We start from the raw sequence: 23309 nt of genomic DNA, 5'->3' as shown, positions 1-23309 counted from the left end.
TGGGCTCCAGGAACCCACAGCTCCAGACCCGAGAGGGTGACAGACTGGCCCAGGGCGGCACAGCCCATCAGCAGGGCAGGGTGGGGCCCGGGTCCACCCGCAGCCTAGTGCTTTCCCTCACCAACACACCACTCCGAGCAGCAGGGATCCCCACAGTAAGCCTGGGTGCCCCGCTCTGACCAGAGGGGAGAGGGCACCACGCTATCCCCCTTCTCTCCCAGCTACGAAATGGGAACTGAGTTCCCCAAGAGTTAATCACTTTTCTGACGGTTTATTTTATTCATCTTTGGTAACAAATGGCTGAAATCAATTAAACTTGCTTTCCCCTCAGCTGATGAAGTTAATTATGATTTGTTATGGTATCTGATACGTAAATTATTAGAAAGCGGACTTACGTTGGACCGGCTGCCTCCAGGCGGCACCGGATTAATCATTGTGTAGATGTTGTCACTGGAATTTGTTGAATCTGTAGAACAGTGGAAACCCACAAGTCGGGGTGATTAATTCATTTCTTAATTAAAACAAACTCATGGCACTTGAACTCATTCTTTTGTATTTTATCACCTAAAATCTCCTCTAAGTACCACCATTTTCTGGCTAATTTGTATTTAATGAAGATTCACCAAGTTTTTAATCACAGAAAATTCAACTGTGAAAACCACTCAACCCTGAAACGAAGAATTCCAGGACGTCTGGACAGCAGCGTGAACGTGGCAGAGGGGGGTGGGGTGGCAGGTCCGAATTCTCATCTCCCCACCCCAAACCCAATCTGGTCCCCAGACACTGCCGGGGACCGTGCGGGGACAGCCACCTGCGTTCCCCAACCCCCCAATCCCACCCAGTGGCTTTAATCAAATCAGAGAAAGGGAAACGCCACAAATTACCCAGGGGCCACCCTGCCAAGCTGATGGGGCAGGAGGGGAGGCAAGGATGGGGCTGGAGACGCATTAACATATGGAGTGGTTTAATGTGACCCAGTCTGAATGTAGGTCATGCAGCTCATCAAAATGCAGCAGCAGAAAGAGGGAGCGGGAGTGGGAGCCAGAACATCACAGCCACCCGCTCCCCCACTACTCCTGGGGGTCGGGGAGTCTGGGGACAGAGGGACCCCTCAGTCTCCCCCAATTAACTAGAAAAGTCTCCTTAGAAAACCAGCTAACATGTTTATATCAGGAGCAGGCACCCTATTTCTCAGGGAGAAATCCAGCTACCTCTCACTTCTTATTCTCTGGGTAGGTAAAGACTGGTAGAATTCCTTCTAGATGGCAGTGTGTTATTCTCAGCTGGGAGAAAAACACAAACGTGATGCAGTGTGTGTATGCATGTGTGTGCATGCCCACATGTGTGCACGCATGCCCTCTTCTGATCTAAGAAAGAGGGAGAAGTGATCGCCTATAGAGAGGACCAAAAGCCAAGAGTTCTAGGAACTCAAGAGGCATCATGTTATATGGTCCTGGTCCCAGGATGCCAGAATTCCAAAGCCCCTTTTTAGTGACCTAGAGAAATGCACAGCCAGGACAGGTGCGAGCCGAGGACAGGGAGACCCCTCGTTCCTGGATCTCCCCCACTCTGCCCCATCCTTTAACCAGAGAGGAGGAGTGACCTGGCTGAGGCCACAGGACAGGTTACTGGCACGAGGGGCCTCCTGCCTCCTAACTCCCTGACGTCAAGATACCTGGTGGAGGCAGTGCTGCTCAGGAGGACTAGTTGGTAAGCTTTGGCCCTCCACTTGGGCCCCTCTGGGGCCCCTTCATCCCTCAATGGCACCCTTTCCCCAAGCCTTCTTACCTGCAGGACTAGGCATGATGGGTGTTCCTGGGGGGCCACCACCACCAGGAGGTCCCTGGAAATGAGATAAAAATGGCCATCAAAAACCCATGACAATGATATGGGTGGGAAGAAGCCACCGAGCTCCAGAGACATCAAAGGTGAGGACTCACGCAGGGCCCAGCCCGGTATTCGGCTCTTGCTAAAGCTCAAGCAGAGTCTGAGTGTTTAAGCCTTGGGGGAGCTGGACTTGGACTCCCTCCCCGCCCCCGATGTCTGCCCCCATCCTTTCTTCAAACCCAGAGGCAGCCATGGCACTGGGTGGAACCAGAGGCCTGTGATGGAAACCAGCTGGGCCACTGGTCAGGCCCCAAGATGGGGACCTAACTCTAGGTCTTGTTGGGGGACTTCTGGGCCACCAGAAGGTACAGATACCTGTATAGTGACAGCAGGTCCTAGCACAGTTTGGAACGTGTGCTCAGAACGTGTTTTAAAGGGGAAAGAGACAGGGACCCTAGAAAAAGTTCTCTTGTGCATTCAGTCACATGGGGCTGGACATGCAATGTCCCACACCCACACCCACTTACCACGTAGGTACCAGGTGATGAGGAGGAGTATGGAATCTAAAAACAAGAGGTGGGGGAGCCATGCGTCAGAGTCACTTCCTCTGATACTCAGAGTGCCCTTGGGCTCCCCAATCCACTTGGGGACACTCCCCCTCTTGCGGGGAAAGGTGGTGGGCTCCCTGGTTCGTGTCCCTGGGAGGGCCGGGGGTGTGAACAAAGCCCAGTTCCCACACTGAACTGATCCTGAGAGCCTTGGCAGGGAGCTTGGGAGGGGCGTGGACATGGGAGAGTCTCCAGCTCAAGAGGACAGGAAAGCGGGAGCTTCTCCCCAGCCCTCTGGCCTTCTGAGTGGAGCCCTTTCCCAGCTCTGTCCTCTGAGTGCGGGAAGCCAGCCGTGCCAGGGAAGAGAGGCTCGCCAGAGGTTTCTAGGTGCACAGTGCTCTCTGAGCAAGCCCTCAGCTCACCCGTCAGAGTTTCTGCAGGGCTGGGCCTGGAACCCTGAAGGCCCCAGCACGGTACTCCCACGCCTCCACTTACAGCAAGGCGCCTCCCTGCAGACATTGGGGGGGCGGGGCGGGGGGGGTAGTCTTGCTGCATCCCCGCCTCTGATGACACCTTCAACCTGGGGACAGGACTACCCTGTATCCTAGAAACCCCTCCCTCGCACACACCATCCCATCCAACCTGGGTACTCACTGAGTTAGCACTGTTAGGATTTGGCCAGGGTCTGCCGGCTCCCGGGCCCCTGAGAGAGGGAGAGAGACAGAGGAAGACCATGAACAAGGTCTTGTCAACCCCACGGGGGGTGCCAGCAGGGCCAAAACGAGACTGCTGACATCACTAACAGGAAGTCCCTCGCACAGGCCTAGCGCCTCACACACCATCTGGCTCTCGGGGAGCAACGGGCAGCTCCGTGGGCGGAAATCTACAAGCTCCTATAAATCATACGGAAAATGTGTAACGTACCTAAGATTTCCTGTGTGTGTGCCTTTTCCCAGGAAGGGAACGCACAGGTTCTCACGGGGACCTACCCCCGCAAGGGGCTTAGGGACGAGAGGACTAGAGCTGTCGGTGGTCAGCTGTACAGGGGTTCAAATCTCAACCCTATCGTTAGAGCTGTGTGAGCACGGGCAAGTTACTTCACCTCTCTGGGCCTCGGTTCCCCCATCCGTAAGTGGGGGGTGCTGAGACCCACCTCCCGGGCCGTTCAGAAGAGCACCGAGCGGCACCGTCACAGTGCAGCTGCCACGCCCGCCCCACGCCACTGCTGGGAGGGCAGAGGGCCGGAGAGGTGCCCGGGACGCCTCTGTCCGCCAGGGTCTCGGGGGGCTGGCAGGGGGGAGCGAGCCGCGGGCTCTGAGCCAACAGCAAGGTCAGGTGTGCCTTACATGTTAATCCCGGGCATGGCGGGGCCGAGGGAGTTGGGTGGTGGTCTCATGCCGCTTCCATAATTCTGCAACGATAACCAAGGGTCAGTCTAATAGAAGGAGAAGGGGAACCGGAGAGGAGGAGGGAGGGAAGACAAACAGAATATAAGCAAGAGGATTAGTCTGTGGAAAGGATCTGATGAGGAAGAAAAATAACATATTCGTTAAAAAAGGTGAGGGGGTGGGAACCACGTGACGGGACCACAATGACAAGCCAGCACAGAGGGAGGCTTCGGGATGGTTCTCTCAAAAGCATGGGAATGTTCAGCAAGCCCTCACATCTCGGGTCTCGGGCGGGGAAAGGGAATGGACTTGTAAGAGAGCAGACTGGTGAACACTACCCACCTCAGAAATTCCGGGGCTGGGGGCGGGGGCTGGGTCTGAATGTGGGAGGGGAAGGAACCCTGAGAGGCCTGGCCGCTGGCTGTCCCCACGGTCCAGCATGTGCAGACACTGCCCCCCGCTTGCCCCACACCTGGGTTGTCCCCCAACCCCTGGATCAGGTTGCCTGATTCAGGGGCCAGCCTGTGGGGCCCTCGACATACACGGTGCTGGAGAAGCAGGAAGAAAACTCTTGGGGTGTGTGGGGGGGGTCACCAATTGTTTGAGGGAAGAGTCCCTCCTCAGCTCAGTACAACCCCTCCCCCCAAGCACAGTGCGGGGGGTCACAAGAGTGCCAGGATCGGGACCCTCTGGTCACTGCTACCCCTGACTCCCCACTTCCAACGCTATTTTCTTCGCAAAGAAATACTTTGCTTCCCTTCTCCACTTGGGCTCCTACACATCTTCCAAACCCAGCTCGAAGAGCACCTCCCCTGTGAAGCCTTCCCTGCACACCTCTTGGGGTTAACTGTTGACCCCCATCATGCCTTGTAATCCCCTGACCCCTGCCACGCTGGGCTATGGCCGTGGCCACACGTCTCTCCCACTGGGCTCTGAGGACCTGGTGAAGGTGGGGACTGTATCTGAAAGATCTGCATGCGTCACCCCACACAGCAGCCATCACAGACTGGGTGCTCAATCAATGAAGGAGTGATCAAGTAAATGAACAGAGTAAAATGAGCCTGGTTGTAGCTTAAGCTCTGCCTTTGTAGAATCTGACCGAAGTAAGGGTGGGAATTTGACGGCAGAGGAGGCACATAACACATTTTGGGTACAGTCTCTGGCTCATCCTTAGAACAACACCATTTTAGAGAAGAGGAGACTGAGGGTCTGAGGGGAGAAACATCTGCCCGGAATCGGTAAGCCAGTGACTCAGCTGGGGTTTAAACCCGGGTCTACAAGCCTCTGGCTCTGCACTCTCCCCACCACACATCTGGTGAAAGGCCCCGAGCTGACCAGCTCAGAGCCAACATCATGCTGGGGGTGGGTTCTTCAGCCAAGGCCCGGCTCCTGAACCTGAAAGCCGTGGGACCACGTCCTCTGCCTGGTCACCCTGACAGCGGCTTGGGAGTCTAAAAGGACACACAGACAGTGTGTAGACAGCAACAGGAACGGCACCGGGCCGACTGGCAGAGAGCAAGGCCTGGAGTCGCGGAGGCAGAGCGGGGTGGCCCCAGAGGGGTCCCGCGTCAGCCCCGGGACGTGCAGGAGCCAGGCCCTCTCTATGCACAGTGGCTCGGGCCGGCAGTCAGAGCCGCAGACGGGAGGTCGGAGCATAGAACAGCTAGCCCCCGCTTGGGCACACGGCTGTGACAATGGCCCCATCGCAGTCCCCTCCTGAAAGATGAAAACGCTGAGTGGCAGAAGCAGAGTGAAAGCCCCTGGTGCAGCCGCCATGGGGACAGAGAGCCCCCAGCCCCACAGCCCCGTGAGGCTCAAACGCAACAAGAGCTTTCAAGTGCTCTGTCAGCTCTTGGAGGTGTGTTCTGATCCGGGATGTTAGCAGCAGAATGAACACCAAAGCCCTTAATGCTGCCTTAAGCATCACAGAACCTCGGGTCTTAAAGGGCCCTTCCGAAGCCCCACGTGCAGCTCCGCGATCCTTCCACAAAGCTCACGGTATAGACAGAGCCCCTGCAGGGACCACCGCTGCGGCCCTGCTCCCTCTCCCGCCCACTGCGGGCCAGCGGAAGGCCGGCCTGGGGGCTGGTGGAGCCCGGGACGCGGCGACAGGAGAGAACATGCCAGGTGCTCACTCCAGGAACAGGCCCGCCCGTGCAGTGTGCCGTCCGCCCCGGGGGAGATTCTGGGACGCCAGTTCCTACCTCGATCTCACCTTCCAGAGCCTCCCAAATAGCCAGCACGGCCACTTCCCGAGAGGGAGGCCGTCTGGGCCACGTACACCTCCCCGATTGGAGGGGTCACAGATTTGCCCAAGGGCGCGCGCTGAATCAGGGGTGAAAGTAGGGCCGAAGGGCAACTTTGGGGGGAAGTTCTCAAAGCAGAAACAGCAGCCTTCTCATAGACGGCTTGGAGGCATGGTTTCACAGGCTCCTCAGAAACGGCTCTCTTCCCTCCATGTCCGCCCACCCACAGCACCAGACTGCGAGGTGACCAGCAGCCCAATGCCCCCTTCCTGTGCCATCGGCACAGCTCTGCACGGACAGGGCAGCTAGATGCACGGGAGGGACCCTCAGCGCACTGTGGGGCTGGCCACATCCACAGTGGTGGTCCCTGTCTTCCCTCACCCTCGTCCCCTCACACCCCGGACCCTGGGCAGAGGGCTCTGGTCTGCCGTCAGGAACAATGAAGGGCTGGGGCCTGCTCCAACTCCCCGAGCTCCCAGTCTTTCTGGGTGCTGTCCACGGCCCACCCAGCACTATCTTCACCTTAAAGCAGGGGAAGAACATTCCAGCCTTTAGGACACACCGTCCAGGCAGTTTCCTGGGCAGCAGGGTCCTGTCCTCCATCCCCCTCTCATCATGTGGGGCCTGGGGACCTCTATGGGCCCCCACCGGGAAGGTGCTTTGAGTGGCCCCACTTTCTCCCCACCCAGCTGCCAGCCGCTCTGGCCGGGTTTCTGATCCTTCTTGCTGGGGCCATTACTCAGAAGCCTCAGAACCAAGAAAGAGCTGGGCTGCCTTGGACCAGCAGGGAGATGCAGTTTCTTCCAGGTGGCACAGGACTGTCCCTAGAGATCAGGGTTTATCCTTCATGTGAACTTTCTCAAACACACGCGAGCTAGGATGGCGATCTGATGCTAGCCTGTGTGGATTCCATCCCCAGCCTGAACACCAGAAACGTTAGTCATTGGCACCCAGGGGGTCTATGAGCCACAGCATCTCTGTGGGGGCCCTGCGCTCTGTCCACGGGAGCCCGGCCAGAAGCCCTTGCAGTTCTAGGCTCATTCCAACGGGAGTCACTTCTGAAACACTTAGCCAAAACATTCCCATCGGATACCGACATAGTTCTTTAAGGAAAGACTATAATTAAGTGGACGTATTACCTCCTTTTTGGCTCTGGCCGTTTCACCAAACCAGAGTAAAACCTGTGTGAGACACTCAGGGAAAGGGGCAAGGCAATGCCTGGTCTGCTGGGTCCTCTGTGACATTTAGGCTAAAACGCAGCACAGGCTCAGAAAGTGCAAATGTCAGTCCATTGGGCTTTGAAATCCATAAAGTAGCCCCAAGACTACAGTGTATCTCTTCTTCAGAAAGTTCTGGAGTGGTCACTGGCTATTAAAAATCTTACTCTGCACTTGGAATAACAGGCTGATGATTTCCCACCTTTGTGACTGGTCTCAGCACGGCGCTGTGTATACAGTGGTGCTTATAAAGGCTGCCCGAAGAGGCTGGCCTCCTTTTCTAAGAGCCCAGGCTGTGGCAGAGACAGGACTCTCCCCACCCCGCCGCCCCCGCCGAGCCCGTGTTCTAGGGAGGGAGCGGGGTCCGTGGAACACCCTGCAGGCCCCTCAGGCTGTTTCTACCAGACCTACAGTGGACCCTGTAAGGTGATCACGCGGCTGCCCATTTTGCAGATGAGGGACTAGAGGCCCAACTGCGCTGAGCTGCGGCTGGAACCCTGTTTTCCAGCACTAAGTTCTGAGTTCATCCCTCTCCTGTCCATTGGGAGTGACCAAGAGCGCGCCCTCAGGGGACAGCCAGAAAGGCCTGGGGGCAGGAGATGGGGTGGTCCTGCCCTCAGCCTTCGGGTCCAAAACTTCTAGACTCTGCAGTACCTGCTCCCTGGCTGACCCCAAAACCTGTCCCACACCAGGCCAGGCCCTTCTGCCCCCAGTGAGGGGCTGGGGCAGACATTCTGGGTTGCTCTAAGGGAGGTTTGGCCCTGGAATTTAAGACTGCACTCTACCCAGACGGGTACAGGAGACATGGGCAAAGCACTTTAGGGTCTCCCTATTGATACAGTGAAGTCAAATAAAGAACAAGGGAGACGTTTCCAGAGCCCCTGAGGTCGGCGGAGGTGGGGTACATCAACTGGCCTCATCCCTGGGCTAGTTTCTCACTCCCCGCTGGGTCACCCCTGTCAGGGTCTACATGAGAGCCACACCCTTGCACACCATGTGGCGAGATCAGGAGAGCCACGCTGGACCCAAGAGGCCTTGTTTGGTAAGACTTCAGCCTTTAGGAGCCTCCCCTCTTTAAAGCATGCCACAAGAGTGTGCCAGACTGCTGGTCAGGGGCTCTGCTAAGCCAGGAAGAAGTCCTAAACTTACAGAATACTCTGCTCTGGGTCTGTCTGCTGACATCCATTCCCAGCTTCCAGAACCTCAGGATTACTACAGGCTTAACAAACTGCTAATGGCCTTGGCCAGAAAAAAGAAAAAAAAAAAAAAAAAAAACAGAAACAAAAACACACACTACTCAAAGCAATCATCAAACCCAGGCAATGAGAGTCCTGAACACCGATTTTCAGCCCCCAAGTTGGAAGACACACATTGCTTACTGGGAGTACCCCATGCCAAGCGTCATGCCCAGAACTTGAGCCTCCCCTTTTGCGCACTCCTCTACAGCAAATGCTGGTCTCTTGCCCATTTTACAGATGGAGCTGCTGAGCCTCCAAGAACCCAGAGGGGTGGGCGGGGGCCTTCCCACTAGATCCTCTTGTGTCCCCAGATTCCCCAGGATGTTGTGGAAGTCCAAGGGCACTGCTCATCCACCCCAAGAGCATCTCTGAAGTGCAGCTGAGGGACCTACAGGTTCCTGACCCAGGAGAGGCAACGCTCTGCTTCACACCCTGTAGCCCCTCCCACGAGTTCCTCAGCGGAGCCACCCGGCAGAGGTCAGCTCAAGACAGCCACATGGCAGGAAGGGGCCACTCTGGTGGCTTAAAAGGAACTGGTGAAAACACAAGCTTTGGGGGATTTGAGGAAAGAAAACAAACAAAGAAACAAACAAGAAAACCAGAACTGCAATTGGTGTGGGCTTGCTTCATTGTAGGATTAGGGGGCCAAGAGAAGACAAGGACCTCCCTAAAATCTTTCAGCAGCACAGATGTTGCAGCCACCACCGAGGAGAAGGCAGTGGGCTGGGTGTGCTGGAAATACAACTCCAGACGGCGCGGAGGACTCTGGGTGTGGGCAGACACCTCTCCCTACCAGAGCGGGCACGTGTCTGTGAGCTTGGGAGCAGGAGCACTCCTCCTCCCCCAGGGAACCGGAAACCTGGGGAGGGGGCCCAGAGAATGCAAACATCTGCACCCTGAATGGGGGGACGGACCCCGACGACAAGCAGACTTCCAGGCAGGGCAGAAAAGGGAAGGAACACCCTACAGCAAAAGCCTCCCGATGTCGCTAAATGAAACTCCCTTCTCCTTATTTAGACTTCCAGCTTCTTTTAGATAGTCAGATCAGCAAACTCTCTGCCACAGTACTACAGGAAACAGAGCCACATTCAAATACTCAGGAGAGTGGGAAGCAACCATGAGAAGGTTCGAGAACAGGAAAGGCCTGTCAGACCCCTGCCTGATGGTCCCGTGGGAGCCTGTCCCTGTGGGGCCTGGAGCTGGGGCATAAGGAGTGACCAGTGTGCTGTAACTGCAGAGCTGGACAGGGCACCTGACGTCATGTCTCCCAGAGATTTCCGAGGGGTCCTCTGTGACAACAGAACCTCTCTGGGCAGAAGAAATCTTAGCTTGGAGCCTGGGACCTGAAACGGGCAGAGGCTCTGGGTGGAAGGGGGTAAGAGGGTCTTAGGGGCCCTGGCCAGCCTAGTCTCCTCTCACTGGGGTGGCATCGCTGAGAACCAGGGGTACAGACTCCTCCTGCCCCCACATCAAACAGGGGGACCGTGGCTTACTAGGGCCCCCTGAGGTCAAATGATTCACCCAAGGACAGACTAACGGTGAGTTAGTTGTAGGCAGAGCTAGGACTGCCTCTCATTCGTGCCGCCTTTGGGTCGCAACAAACTAGGACCCTGAGCCAGTTCGAATTCACCTACCTGGGGTAGGAGGCTTTGGGATTCCCGGAGAACCCACACCACTGCTCGGGCACCAGACCCTCCACCTTCCAAATTCCTCAAAAGCCTCCCACGGAGGATCTGCCAACACCTGGCTGACCTGCTCCCTCAGCTTCCCGGAGGGCCCCTCAACCTGGCCTGCCGCCTACCGAGGGGGGCTGCTCCTGGCTGTGTGGGGGGCCAGCCCAGCCATGGGCAGAGGGGGCAGCTGCGGACTTGGCTGTGTCCTCTCCCCTCACCCGTGAGCTGAGTGACGTGAACGACGGACAGACTGTGGAAGAAGGAGAGTAGGCGGGTGCACACAGATGGCCAGGGAGCTGGACAGACAGACAGGGGGTTACCTGTGGGCCAGGCCCCATGGGCCCCATGCCTCGGGGAGGGTTCATTCTCTGCATTGATCCTCCCATGTTGGGGTGCCCTGTACGAGAGAGCAGGGGAGCTGTGAGGCAGCAGGGGGCAGACAGCACAGACTCCCCACGCCGCAGGCGGCCCCGCCCGGCCCTCTACCTTGTTGTCGGGTGGGATCCATGGAATTGGGCAGCAGTGGCTGGGTCCCAGGAACTCCTCCCGGAGGCTGAAAGAGACGTGAGAGCTGCGCTGAGTGGCTGGGGGACAGAGGGAGACACGCCCGCCTGCCCCGGCCGCCACCACCCTTCTGGGTCCACGCATGGCCTCCCTGACCTGCCGGCTGGGGCTGGGGGCAACATCCCCAGGAGTGGTAGACAGAGGGAGCTGGTGTCAGCAGGAGGTGCTGCTTGGGCGGGACAGGACCCGCCACACACCCTGCTGTCTCCACGGGGCTGTGCCCCGGCCGCACCGCCTGCCATACACCCCTCCACGGCAGCCTGCCCCCGCGCCCACCTCCCGGACCCCGGCCAGCGTGGTTTAACCCACACCCTGTCTTTCCTTCACCCCATGGAGACGTAACTCATCCTATTCCCTCCCCGAAAGTGTGGAGACCAGGAGACCGCCCCCAGCCAAAAATCCTATCACTACACAGGGGTCTTTTTACAGGGGCGCGGGGGAGGAGGTAGCCTTTGAGGTTTGGATGGGGAAACTGAGGCCCAGAGGCCCAATGGCCCCCCAGTCACCTAGTGGCAGAGCCAGGATGAGCACTCAGGGCCCCCAACTCCCTATCTTTGTCCTCCACATGAAATGCCCCCTTCTGGCCCCAGGGGTGAAGAGGAGGCCTTCCAGAGAGGGGGGAGCAGAAGGCTGAGTGAGAACCTGCTCCCCAAAGCCTGGTGCAAGGGGCAGACGCTGGTATGATTACTATTAAGAAGGTGAGGACAAGGTTGCCACAGGTTTCCTGAGTGAATGCTTGGCACACTTGCCGTGAAAACCTACTAAAAGTGATTTACTTGGGACTGAAGTGATTTCAGTAGCAATCGGGAAGAAGAAAAAAAAAGGCAACAGAGCTGGAAGGAAAAGCGTGCTTCTAGCAGGACTAAAAACAGGCCCCTGCCTTTGAGAGGGAAAGCGTCTATGAAAGGGACCACCTTTTCCCATCTGCAGACGCCAGTGCCTCTCAAAGGCCGGGCCCCCGGGACAGGGACAGCCACCCCCTCCATCGCCAGCCCTCACCGCGGCTGGGGGGGATGGCCCAGCGGGGAGCTCCACAGCAGCTGTGGAACGAGGTGGAGGTAAGCAAAGAGACTAGTTCTCACTGCTGTCCCGAGCTTCCGAAAGGGCTGTGTGTGTGTGTCCAGTGCGTGGTGGTGCTTGGGGTAGGCCACCCAAACCTGGGAGGACCTGCTGTTTCCAGGGCCTGGGGGTGCTCACAGTCTGTCTCTCTAGCCCCTGGTCTTAGCTCTTCTGACCGCTCGCTTTCTCCCAGCCCTGCTTCCTCTCCCCAGGCTCCCCAGCTCCGAATCATTTGACTGGTTTCTGTCTGCCCACTTGAGGGTGTGGGATATTTCTAGACCCCGGTTACAGGACCCTGGAGGACAAAAGCAGGCCTGCCTCTGCGGCTGTCTGGTTTGGGAGATCCCAGGATGTCGAGGTGGACAGGGGACCGTCCATGTCATAGAATGCCCCCACCTATAATCCTGATGGGGCACCGTGGGGGTAGGGCAATCACTCCCCTCACCAGGTAGCCCAGTGAGGACAGCGACAGTTCTCAAAGGAAGCTCCTCCTTGGGCTCCCCTCACCCTGCTGTGTCAGGACCCAGGAGCAGAGCAGGGCTGCCTGGAGGCTCAGAGGGAGTCTGGGCATCACTTCCCTCCAACCCTCACTGGGGTGACCCTGAGCTGGGGACAGGACGATCTTGGCCCCCTCTACAAGAGAAGGCAGACAGGCCGTGACCGAGATAACGGGTCTCACGCAGAGAAGGCCGAAGCCCTCAAACCTAAGAAAGAAGCACAAGGACGGCTCGTATGTGGCACTGCAAGCACATGCTGTGTGCACTCGCAGAGCCTGCTAGGGAAAGTGATGCTCTGGGGCCGTCCCACGGGCTCCTGGAAGTAGGCCAGCGCCTCCCCTAGAGCACTGTGGGGTAGGCGCAGGAAGCGTCTGCCCAGGGAACGGCCAAATCCCAGCAGCGTCTGCACGGTCACTCGGCTGCCTGCCCCCGTCAGCCACTGGGCCGGCGGGGGGCTCCTCTGGGACGTGTACGGGAGGGCTGCCTGACAAACCCGGGTCCTAGTCTTCCTCTCAGCCCCGCTGAAGCCCACTGTTCACCACCCACCCACCTACTCTCGCTTGAAAAACAGCAATGCTTTCTCTCTATACAACCTGTCACCGGGGAGGCAGGCGGGAGGATGGCCTTGTAAGGCTCAGGGGACAGGTCAACAGTCCTTAGCTTCTTGTCCCCCCCCCGCCCCCAAGTGCCCTTCTCACTGCCCTAACACAGGAGGTTCCATGAATCCAAGCAAGGCCTGCTGCCTCTGCCCCTCCCCCTGCTACGGGGAGGGGCTCAGCTCACTAGGGTGGCAGAGGCTTCTGCTCAACCCGCAGCCCCAACGGAGGCACTCTCCGCGAACCCCCCAGGTGCAACACCCCTGAGAGGGGCACGTCCCTCCCTGGAGGGCAAACATTTCTTGAGTCCACAGGAAACCGGAAATCGGTATAGATTTCCAATGGTGGGGGAGGGGGTTGGCGGGAAGGTTACAAATTTGTAACGAGAGATGCAGATGTCGGATTCATTGTCCCTTTGCTGTCTTGAGCACTTGCTCATGTTTAATTGATAAATAGGAACATACATGTTTCCTCTCGTGTCCCTTAATTGCTGGAGGAAAGCCACAATGATGGTAAGGGTGCATCAGTTCTCGCCATGGGGCAGAGGTCCATTCGGGCCAAGGAGAGCCCCGAGGTGCGCTGTGGGGGAAGGCGCTGCTGGGGCCCACGCACGTGATGGCAGAAGAGGCCCCCGTGCTGACTCGGGCAGCGTGGTTACAACTCTGAAAGCTCACTGAATTGGGTGAGGGGCAGAGGAAACAGCACTGGGCCGGGAGCTGTAGACCAACTTGATCTGGCTTACTGCAGGACTCCGGGAAGTCCCTCCTTCACTCTGACCTTCTGTTTCCTTGTCTGTGACATACCCAAGGGTCCCTCCTTGTTCAAAAAGGTGGGTCTCTAATTCTTGTCTAAATCTCTCCTTCACGTCAGAGAAAGAGGAAACAAAAGACTTTTGGAGGGAAAAAAATAACTGGAAACATGATAGGCAATTTAACACTAAAATTTCGAGGCCCCTGACTATGAGCATCTCTCCTAGGCCCTGCAGCTCTGCACTTGGAGGCCTTGCTTGCAGAGCCCCGAGAACAGAAACAGTAAGGCCCCTCTAGTTGGTAACTGAACTCCTAAGTTCCAAAGGCAGTAGGGGCTGGACGCGCTGCGCTGGTGATGCGGTCACATCTTTTGAAGGGTTTTTGTAAGGGCACTCTAAGAATCATACATAAAAAATATTTTGGCATGAAAAGAAATCTCCCTAATGTTTCTTTTTAAGCTTCTTTTAAATCCGTCAATCCTCAAAAGATATTTTATCTTTACCTCTCCTGCATGGGCTGAACTACGGAGGGTGGCATGGGGGCCGATTTCTCCAGACCACCTAAGAACTGCCAACCCTAATGGGCCAGCATAAGGCACACAACCCCAGGCTGAGAAGCCCTCCCCGTCAGCAGACCACTTTTCTAATTACACGAACAAATCCTTTCTTGTTTTGAGTTGGGTCTGGGAAAACAGGCAGACATTGCTTAAAAACTCACAAATGTCCTGCTCCGCTGCATCCAGGCTCCTGATCTAAGCATTCCTACGGGCCATTTCTCCTCTTAATAGCAGGATTATATTTACCAGCCTTGGCAATTCTCAAAAGCTTCCAGGAAAAAATGCACGTTGTCAATTAACTTCATTAAGGAGGAAGACCCTTTTCCAAGAAGGGCCTGGAAGGGAGGGGGCAGGGGCATTACCACCTTCTCTAGAATAGCCGCAACCCTGCATTCCCAGCCTGGCTGTTTCTGCTGCTGCCCTCTGAGCTCGAACCGGCTGCCCAGAGCCCACCAGGAGAGGCAGATGCAATGCTTGCAAAGGGACTATACCGGGGACACAGAGCGGACAAAGGGCCCTCCCTGGGGACCTGCCTGTAAGCTACCTCCCACATTCAAACCTGTCCCTTCACCTCCAAATCCTTTCCCCAAATTCTCATTGGAGTCAACGTCCAGCGGGGGGCAAGGGTGGCTGGGTGAGGGGAGAGAGAACATGAAAAGGTACAGTACCTGGTTTCCCATTCTGATCGGGGGCCTGGGGCCGCCTGCGTAGCGCGGTGACATAAAAGGCTGCAATTATAGGGAATTAGTTCAATGACAGCCTGAGCTACTGCACAGGGACAAACACGAATGCGCTCCACGCCACCAAGTCCAGTTTTGTTACTACTAGTCATCTTTTCAACTCTCTTTCTCCCGGTAGCCTCTTCCCTCTGGGCACAACTTCCTCTGGGCAGAGGGAACGACAGATGCGCCCGGCACGGGCGGCTCCTGACTCCGCGTGTACCCACGGACATCTAGTCTGGATGGCAGGAGAGTGCGGCCGGGCCTGGGCACGGGGTGCGGAAGAGCAGTTACAGCGGTGCGGGGCAAAGGAAGAAGACTCTGCTCTCGGGAAGGGCAAATCAACCATCAGAAAGGGACTCCTACACAAAATGTTCAGGGTGTGCGGACAAAGCTGGACACACACACACACACACGCGCGCGCGTGCGCACACACACAGAAACCACCGACAAAGGGGGTGGGGAAGGGGAGCGAGGATCTGGGGGGGAGCACAATGAGAACGGTAAGGGGCTAAGACGAGGGGCAGGAAAGCTTATCTCAGCAGTGAAAGTGCGCACAGAGAAAGGCTAGGGATGCAGCTTCGCTTACGAACAAATGGTTAACTGAACTCAAAAACCAAACCAAAAGTGAGAGAGGAAAAAACAAAAACGCAAAGGCCGCTGACAAGGTCACAGAAATATCTTTGCTTTTCTTTTGGTTTCATATCCAAGCTGGGTGTGATGTCCAAGGAATGAAGACTATCTGGGGGGGTGGGGGGGTGTATTTTTGTTTTTGTTTTTTTTAAATATCATCTGTCCATAAAGACTCAAAAGCAATGGCTAGAGCACATTTTGATTTTTGTTTTTCCTCTGCTGGCTCTGTCCTCCTCGTGCCCCGCGCCCCCCGGCGGGCGGGCGAGCCACAGTGCTTTTACCTGACTGTGGGGTCCCATCATGCTGCTGGGATTGTGAGGTGGAGGCTGTGCGTGCGGCGAGGGCTGTGACCCCGGAGGACCCTGTGAGGCCAGACAGTAGAGGCAGGTTATAGATCACAGCACATGGAGAAGCGCAGAAGCTTAAAAGAACAAAAATTAAACCAAAACGAAGGGCAGGCGGCGGGCGTGCGGGCGGCGGGCTCTGGTTGGCGGGGAGGTGCGCGCAGCTGCTTGGGTCGCAGGCTCAACGGTGGGCGTGAGAGCGGGAGGGAGAGAAGCCGATGAGCACACTCACGGGGCGGTTTATAGGGACGGAAAGTAACACCCAGCTCCTCCGTGGAAGCACGCAGGAGCAGGGGCCCGGGCACCGTCTACGGCTGGAGCGGAGTTTGCCATGTTAAATACGCTGGTTGTGACAGGCAAGTGCCCCTGCTCTGCGAAGCGTGCAAGGACCGCTTCTGGGCGTGGGAAGAGCCCGGCAAGGCCCTGGTTTGGGGGAGCTTCCGGTCTGGAGGGGGACAGAGGCAGGATGCGGGTCCCTGGGCCAGTCTACTGAGGGGAGGGAGGCCTAGTGGGTGCACGAGGATAGACAGGAGGAGTCAGGTTGGGCCAGAGATTGAACAAACAAGGGAACAAAAGGATGGATGGTTACCGAGCACCCACTCAGTGAACTCTGTTAATTCACCTTCACTTGAAAATGCCCTCATGAAGTGGGGTTTCTCATTCTTTTTACCAACGAGGAAAACTGGGTCTCAAGGGATGAGGGAACTTGGCCACAGCCACACAACCGGTAGATGGCAGAGCCAGGATGGGATGCCTGATGGAACCAACGCTCACCCGGACTCTTGCAGCCCAGAGCTCAAGCAGGCATGTGCAGAGGGGCAGGGGGACGGGGCTGGAGGCCCCTGACTGCTGGGTGGAAGGGCTGGGCTTTCCACTCCAGCCGGCGGTGAGCCACCCATGGTTCCGAGCTGACCCCAGAAGCCCTGGGCTATGCTGACCTTGACTCCCCTCAGAAGAGATGGGCAGGTGAATTCACTTAAACCACAGGGTTGGTCAAACTGTGGGTTGCAACCCATTAGTGGATGGTGAAATCAATTTAGTGGGTTGCAACCATTGTTTCCTAAAAACCCGGAATGGAATAAAAAAACAGAAACTATCCAACAGCTCCGTGTGTACGAAGGCAAATCTTTTTCACTAACGTCTCTTCGTATTTATACATACGTGCATGTGTGTGTACTGGTTCAGTGTCAAGTGTATTTCCTACTGCAGGTCAATCAAAAAACAGAAAAGGCCCATCCTGGAAGCTCCTTCCTGCCTACTTGGGACGTTCGGAGCTGGACTTGGGGGCTGGTGACAAGGAGCATGCCCTAATTCACTCTTCTCAACCCTCGATCATGCTATTACTCTTGGAAGTCGCTTTTGAGAAAAATCCAAAACCTGCACGGGGGGTGGGGGAAATTACATTAAAGAGGAGAGGGAGAGAGAATCTTTGAGACAGAGGCAGGATTTTCTTTGTCAGCCTTCTCTCTCAGAGCCAGGCTGCCCAGCCTCCCCACCTGCTCAGAAAGCACAGTCCGGAGCCGGGGCGGGGCGGGGCGGAGGGGCTGGTAACAGGCCGCGGGCCTGGAGACAGGGAGAAGAGGTGTGCAGGGAAAGACGGTGGGGGCCGTCCAGGAAGCCGGGGGCGCCACTGAGGACAGGCTGGAGTTTCCTGGCCAAGCGAGGGGCTGCTCACTTCCGGAGAGCTCTGTGGAGCAGATGTTCCCCTACCTGCCACGCTACTAATTTCAACAAGTGTATGTCTTTCTAGCGGCTGCCAGCAACGGCATGGTTTGTTACCATGAGCAATTTTCTTAATTAACAGACATTAATTAGCCATTTAGCAATTTTGCAAGCATTTGTTTAGCGGCTTTCCTAAACATGAATACCACTGTGATAATGGCGCTGATTAGAGGGTCCCCTAATTAACAGTACAGGGAAGGAAAATTGAAATCACATAAATTAAAAAGGGAGGGGAAGCTAATGAAGGCGGGACATATTTGCACCTGCAAGTCTTTTGTACCATGAAACTTGGGTGCAATGTAAACAAAATAAGATAATTCAAAGCCAACCCCCAAAAAAAGAGAAATAAAAAGAACGGAAGAAGAGGGTTCGAGGGTGAGGTCCAGTTGCCAAGAGGGGGCAAAAGGCCTTCTGTTGATTCTCAACTCTTGGCAAGAAGGGAGCGCCTCCTCCCTCCAACCCTCGTGGCCCTCCCTGGTAAGATACGGTGCTTCCTCAGCGAGAGCGGCATGTCTCCAGGCAGGTCCCCCACACCTGCGGCCCCACGAGCCAGGGGAGGCAAGTAGCGGCTGACTCGACAGCTGACGGTAGGAAATGTATGGAAAGCACCCCAGAGTGTTTGGCCCCCACAGGGGGTCCCAATCAGTGGCAATCCCTACTAAGGGCCAGTGCTCGAGACCAGGTCCGGAGGGCCATTCCAAGCTGTCTCTTGGCCCTGGATTATGGCTGCTTAGGCCCCCCGATATTCAGAGGGCAGGCTGGTACGTGTGCCTCACCTCTCTACCTCCCTCAGAAGCTCCCTGCTGAACTCTAGTAACTGGTCCCCGAACGAGTGGCTGTAGTACAAGTTCGCCTCGAAGCAGCCACCTCAACACAAAGGCCAAGGAGTATTAAGGGCCAGGAGCAGGTGGCTGGTGAGTGAGGCCCCAGGGCAGCCCAGCAACTTCTCTGGCCAGTAGGGAGAGGCGGGCAGTGGGCTGTTAAGTCTGGGGAGGGAGCAGCCTTCTCAGAAGTCTCCTCCCCATGACTTGGAGCTGGGGTTTGGAACACCGAGGACAAGAGAACCCTGGCCCAGGCTAGCCAATTACCCAGAGGGAAAACCCCACCACGATCTCAAGACAGGCACAGATGAATCTCAACACTCGTGTACCCAGGGCACGGAGCTCCTCTCCCACCCCAGGGTAGGTGTTGACCAGGCTCCGCTCGTGTACTTCCCAGCATGGCCCCCAGCACTACTGGGAGCCCTATGAGCCAGAAAGCTTTTCTTCCATGAAGTCAGAAGCCTATCAATTCCTGATGGTCACCCACATCCAGCCAAAGCTCCAACCTCCGTGTCTCTGCTACGTCCACTCAGCCTGGAGCTGTCTGCCACTCGATCTGTGTCTGGACCCGGTCCCCGAGAGGGTGTGCAACAGCACAAGGAGGGGACCTGCACACTTGGCGCATTCTCAGGAGCCTCGGAAAATAGGGCACTGCATTGAAAATGTTTGCTTCTGTTAAGACGACGATGACGACAGACCTGTTTCCATCTCCACAAGGAGGGACAGAATTTGCTGCCCTGTGGTTTAGCGCACCAGTAAGAGGAGTTTCTCTCCTACCCTGCCTTCTCAACAAGAGACCAACAGGTAGGTGCAGAGAAAACAGACTTTAGGGTCTTTTCAACTCGTTACCCGCTTGGTCAAAAGGCTACATAGGAGGCAGACCAAAAAGCATCTTGTTTGAGGATTTTGACCTTCGTTGGGATATTGGGCTTTTCTCTTCCCCAAACTGAACAGATGTGGCAGGCAGGGGGAGAGGATCGAGGCAGAAGGTGGGAGAAGGAGGGAATCATAACACTGATGGTACCGATGAGTTTTCCCACACAGGACGGCTCCCCCATGGGGCCTGCCTGGCTTCTACTTGCTGAAAGCTTTATAAGAACCCAATTAGGTGTGTCTGGAAGCCTGTTTGGCCAAAAAGAGGCCGAGTCCAGCTCTTCTTAGACCTTGGAGGCTTTCCGTCTCAGGAACTGCCTAATCCCCCCTCCCAGCAGGCTGCAGAGACATCTGCAGAGTCCTGGGCTAGACTGGAGTTGGGGGTCCCACTGGAAGCTTGGGGAGAGCTATACCTGCCCACAGACACTTGTTTGTTGGGTGGCCCTGATAGATCATCACTTCTTCCAGTATCCTTCATTTACAGGGGAGAAAAGAGATGCCCAGGACAGATGCCCTGTCCGAGACCATAGAGAATTCGTTGGTGGCTGAGCCACATCTCCTAACCCCAGCGCAGGGGTCTCTTCATGATAATCACGTTCCTGTCCATTGTAGGTAAAGAAACAAGGTCTGGGTTCAAATCCGGACTCAGCCACTGACTGCACTTCCCTCGTCAGAGAAATGTGATAATGGGATAATAATGAAGCCACACGTCACCTGCATTTAGCTCATGTAACCCTGGACTCCTGGCTGGAAAGGCTATCAGTCGCTCCATTTTACACCTCAAAAGGGTGAAGCCACTTGCAAAGCTATTAAGCGGTGGAACCAGCCTCCAAATCCGATTCTAGAGCTCCAGCTGGCCCACTACTCTAACAGCCCGCAAGTGACGCCTCCGTGTCACACCTGGAGCACGAGGAGCAGAAAGGAACAAATCCTAGAGGCTGAAGGATGTAGGGGTGCAACTAGTCGCTCACCCACATACGTATTCTGGATGCTGACCTCAGGGGTCTAGCCAGCCCCATATCCTGGGGGTGGGTCACGGAGGGGCATCAGACTCGTCTGGCCCTGGCCTGGAACTCCCAGGCTAGCTGGGGAGAAGGATGAGGATGTGACAAATGAATTCGTGTCCGTTTAAAATGCCATGGGGTCCAAGAGAAGGTGACAGGTAAACTGAGGCCCAGGATGGCTGGAGAATGTAGGCCAACAGGGAGCTGGGATGAGAACTGAGGTCCCTTGACTGGTCAGAAGTCTTTCCACTGCAGTGACTGCCCCCCATGGGGTGACGGCAGGGAGGCCTACACCCGGGAGAGACCCCAATCAGGAAACCCTGTGACCGAATCTGGGAAAAGAAAGCAGCAAACGTGCCCACTTCCTGCCTGGGCCTTCATTCTGCCCCAGACCCTGTTAATGGACTTGCCACTCTGTCTCTGGCAGTCCCAAGATCTCGGACCGGAGATACACAATTCCTGCACTTCCTTATTTTTTCCTGCAATCCCACCATTGGGTAGCGTCTAGCAGCCTCTGAGAGCCACCTAAGCAGGGCCTGGGGAGGCTCGGCAATGGTGTGATCGAAGCAAACACTGGACACCGAGAGTTCAGTGAGAGAGCCTTTGCTGTCACGGACATGGAGGGGAGCAGAACACCCCCAGGCACAAGGGATCCACGGTCTCTGCAGAAAGGTATGTCAGAGTGTCAGCACAAGCCACCCATACCTCCGGGTCACAGCCGGGTTGAGTCCCTGCACTTCACCTGAAGACATCCTCGAGAGGTAGACGGGCTTATGGCACGACGGGGGAAGCGTCAGGTTACAGAGACCTAGCATCCACTCCCAGCTCCTGCAGGGCACACTGTGAATCCAGTTTTCCTCATAAGGGGAAAGGGACATCACAGTGGGGTGGTGCAGGTGACAGCGCTAGGCACATGGAAGGTCCCCAGTCTTCCGTGGCCGCTCGCTGCCCATTTACAAGGAAAGCAGGAGTGAGGCCTGCTCTGCCAGGAACACCCTCCTCAGCCTGGTGAAAGCCCACACACCCTCCCTCGAGAAGTCTGCTCTGCCCAGTCACGGTGCGCTCCGAAACACGGGGCGTCCTCTTCGGACATTGCGTCTGATCAGGAGACACCGCGTCCGCTGCTCGAGGGCGCGGGCACTGCCTTCCACCCCATGTGTACATCCTGGGCAGGGCCCGAGGAGGGCAGCGAGTCTTGGCCAACGCGCGGACCCCACAGCCGCAGCCAGCCAGCCCCTGGGTGGACACATCTAACACCTCTGAGTTTAAGGCACCAACAGGGTGACCAAGCTGGTCCTCTATAAACTAAAGACTCTTATGGAAAAGAGAGGATAGCTCTTTAAAATTAAAAGCCAAATAGAAAAAAACCGCAGTGATTTTTTTTTTTTTAAGGGGAAAAGTAGTAAGAGCTACATGCTAAGTTTAATATTTCCAAAACTCACCACTCCTTCACCCAGCACCACCTCGCGCTCCCCAAAGCTGCCTTTCCCTGACTAGAAATCATGGACTCTCAGGGAAACAGAGCCGAGACTTAACTCCAGGCTTTCCGGGTGCAGAGGCGAGCCCGGGAGACAGCACATATGAGAACGAGCTGTGGACAGGGGCAAACGGCCGGGCTCCAGAGCCCAGGGCACTCGGGCTGGAGCTCTGTCTTGTCTCCCTGAGCCATGGGCTGCTCATTGACAAAGGGGAGGAGTCTGGGTGACACGGAGTTCAGGTTCCTCACAGGGAAGCCCAGAGACCGCTCTGTAAGCCGCAGAATGCTACCTGCTTTACCACTGGCCAAATCTGCCTTCTGTCTCCAGAGAAGGCCTGTGGGAAAGGCACTTGAAGTCTCAGGTGGCTCAGAGACTCGACTCTCCACACATCCCCATCCCTCCTCACTCATGGGGCCCCTGGCCTGGCAAGGCTTGGAGGGGTAGGTTTTATCGACTGGCCGCAGGGACGGATGACTTGCATTACTAGGGGCCTGTGTCATCTGCCTGTGGGGTGTGTCACTTTAACTGAGTGAATATAAAATTGCATTAATTCTACACATGGTAAAAAGCATGCGGTAGACAATCCAATTTGCTCCTTGGACACAGATGCTAACGGAAAATGCTGTAAGCCCATTCTGGGGAGAGGGGGCCGAGGTGTGCCCGAGTGCCACTGACCACCCCCCCAACGTCCGTCAACGCAGTCCACCTCATCCCTGGAGCGCAAACTTGACCACCTGGCTGAGTGAGGGAGGGAGAGCTTTAGCCGCCCCTCCCCTTTAACATGCACCTCATCAGAGGCAAAGTTTTTTCTTTACTACTGTGACCCACGGGAACAAAGTTGTCAGTGGCTCGCACAGCTGCTTTCCTCCCCCGCCTCTGTCTGGCCCCTCCAGGGAAGAGGCTTCTCTGCGTGTGTGTATGTGGGAGGTACGGGCCAGAACTGGAGCTGAGGTTACCAACTCGAGGGCAGAGGGAGCCTGAGCCTTCTGTGTGCCCACCCAATGTGAGTCTGGGACACACCCAGCAGGTCATCAGGGGGCTGAGCTGGGCCACCCCCGACGGCATGACCGCCCAGAGAGCTCCACGTCAGGGGCAACTGGCTGCCTAGGAAATGAGCCCACAAGGGTCATGACCCTCCGTGGGCACTAGACGAGGACAGGTTTGGCCAGAGAGAGATGAAGTGGCAGTGGCCCCTCCTCCTAGATGGTGGGGAAGTCGCCGGTTAGAGGGAGCAGGACAGCACACGACGTCCCCCCTTTGGGGTCACCTCTGCATACCATCAGCAATCTACACAGCCACCAAGGTCCACTCTGTGCAAAGATCAGCAGAAGACTCATTGATTTCTGTCTGAGCAAAGGCCCCAGCTGACCTCCTCTTCTCCCCACACCTCTCCGAGCAGCCGGGACAGGGCTGGGCAGACGGCAAGGGCGAGAGGCCCACAGACTTGTGAATCTGGTGCCAAGACACTCACGGGAGGTGCTCAGCGAATGTTCTCAAGAGGTATGAGGCATGCTTGCCCCACAGAGACAGAGACAGAGATGCAGAATCAGCAGGCGA

General features: G+C 56.4%; 1 protein-coding gene across 11 annotated transcripts in view; it reads right to left on the bottom strand.

Moving 5' to 3' along the window:
- SSBP3 (single stranded DNA binding protein 3) overlaps positions 1-23309 on the bottom strand; it is a 163024-nt gene that overhangs the window by 10211 nt on the left and 129504 nt on the right. For 3 of the 11 annotated variants that reach the window (XM_064589088.1, XM_064589080.1, XM_064589084.1), the window contains 9 exons: positions 15792-15872; positions 14827-14886; positions 10624-10690; positions 10458-10534; positions 3722-3786; positions 3030-3078; positions 2355-2390; positions 1789-1843; positions 396-466 (listed from right to left, as the gene is read on the bottom strand). In XM_064589088.1, the coding sequence (XP_064445158.1) occupies positions 396-466; positions 1789-1843; positions 2355-2390; positions 3030-3078; positions 3722-3786; positions 10458-10534; positions 10624-10690; positions 14827-14886; positions 15792-15872 (561 nt within the window). The remainder of the gene's footprint in view (positions 1-395; positions 467-1788; positions 1844-2354; positions 2391-3029; positions 3079-3721; positions 3787-10457; positions 10535-10623; positions 10691-14826; positions 14887-15791; positions 15873-23309) is intronic. The other 8 variants (XM_064589082.1, XM_064589087.1, XM_064589091.1 and 5 more) reach the window with 5 other exon arrangements.

Source organism: Mirounga angustirostris, unplaced genomic scaffold, assembly GCF_029215605.1.
Source record: "Mirounga angustirostris isolate CCGP_5_RB_7025 unplaced genomic scaffold, mMirAng1.0.hap1 SCAF_4, whole genome shotgun sequence".
NCBI lineage: Eukaryota > Metazoa > Chordata > Mammalia > Carnivora > Phocidae > Mirounga > Mirounga angustirostris.
The sequence above is the reverse complement of the archived record's forward strand: the minus strand, read 5'-3'. Positions and strand labels throughout refer to the sequence as shown.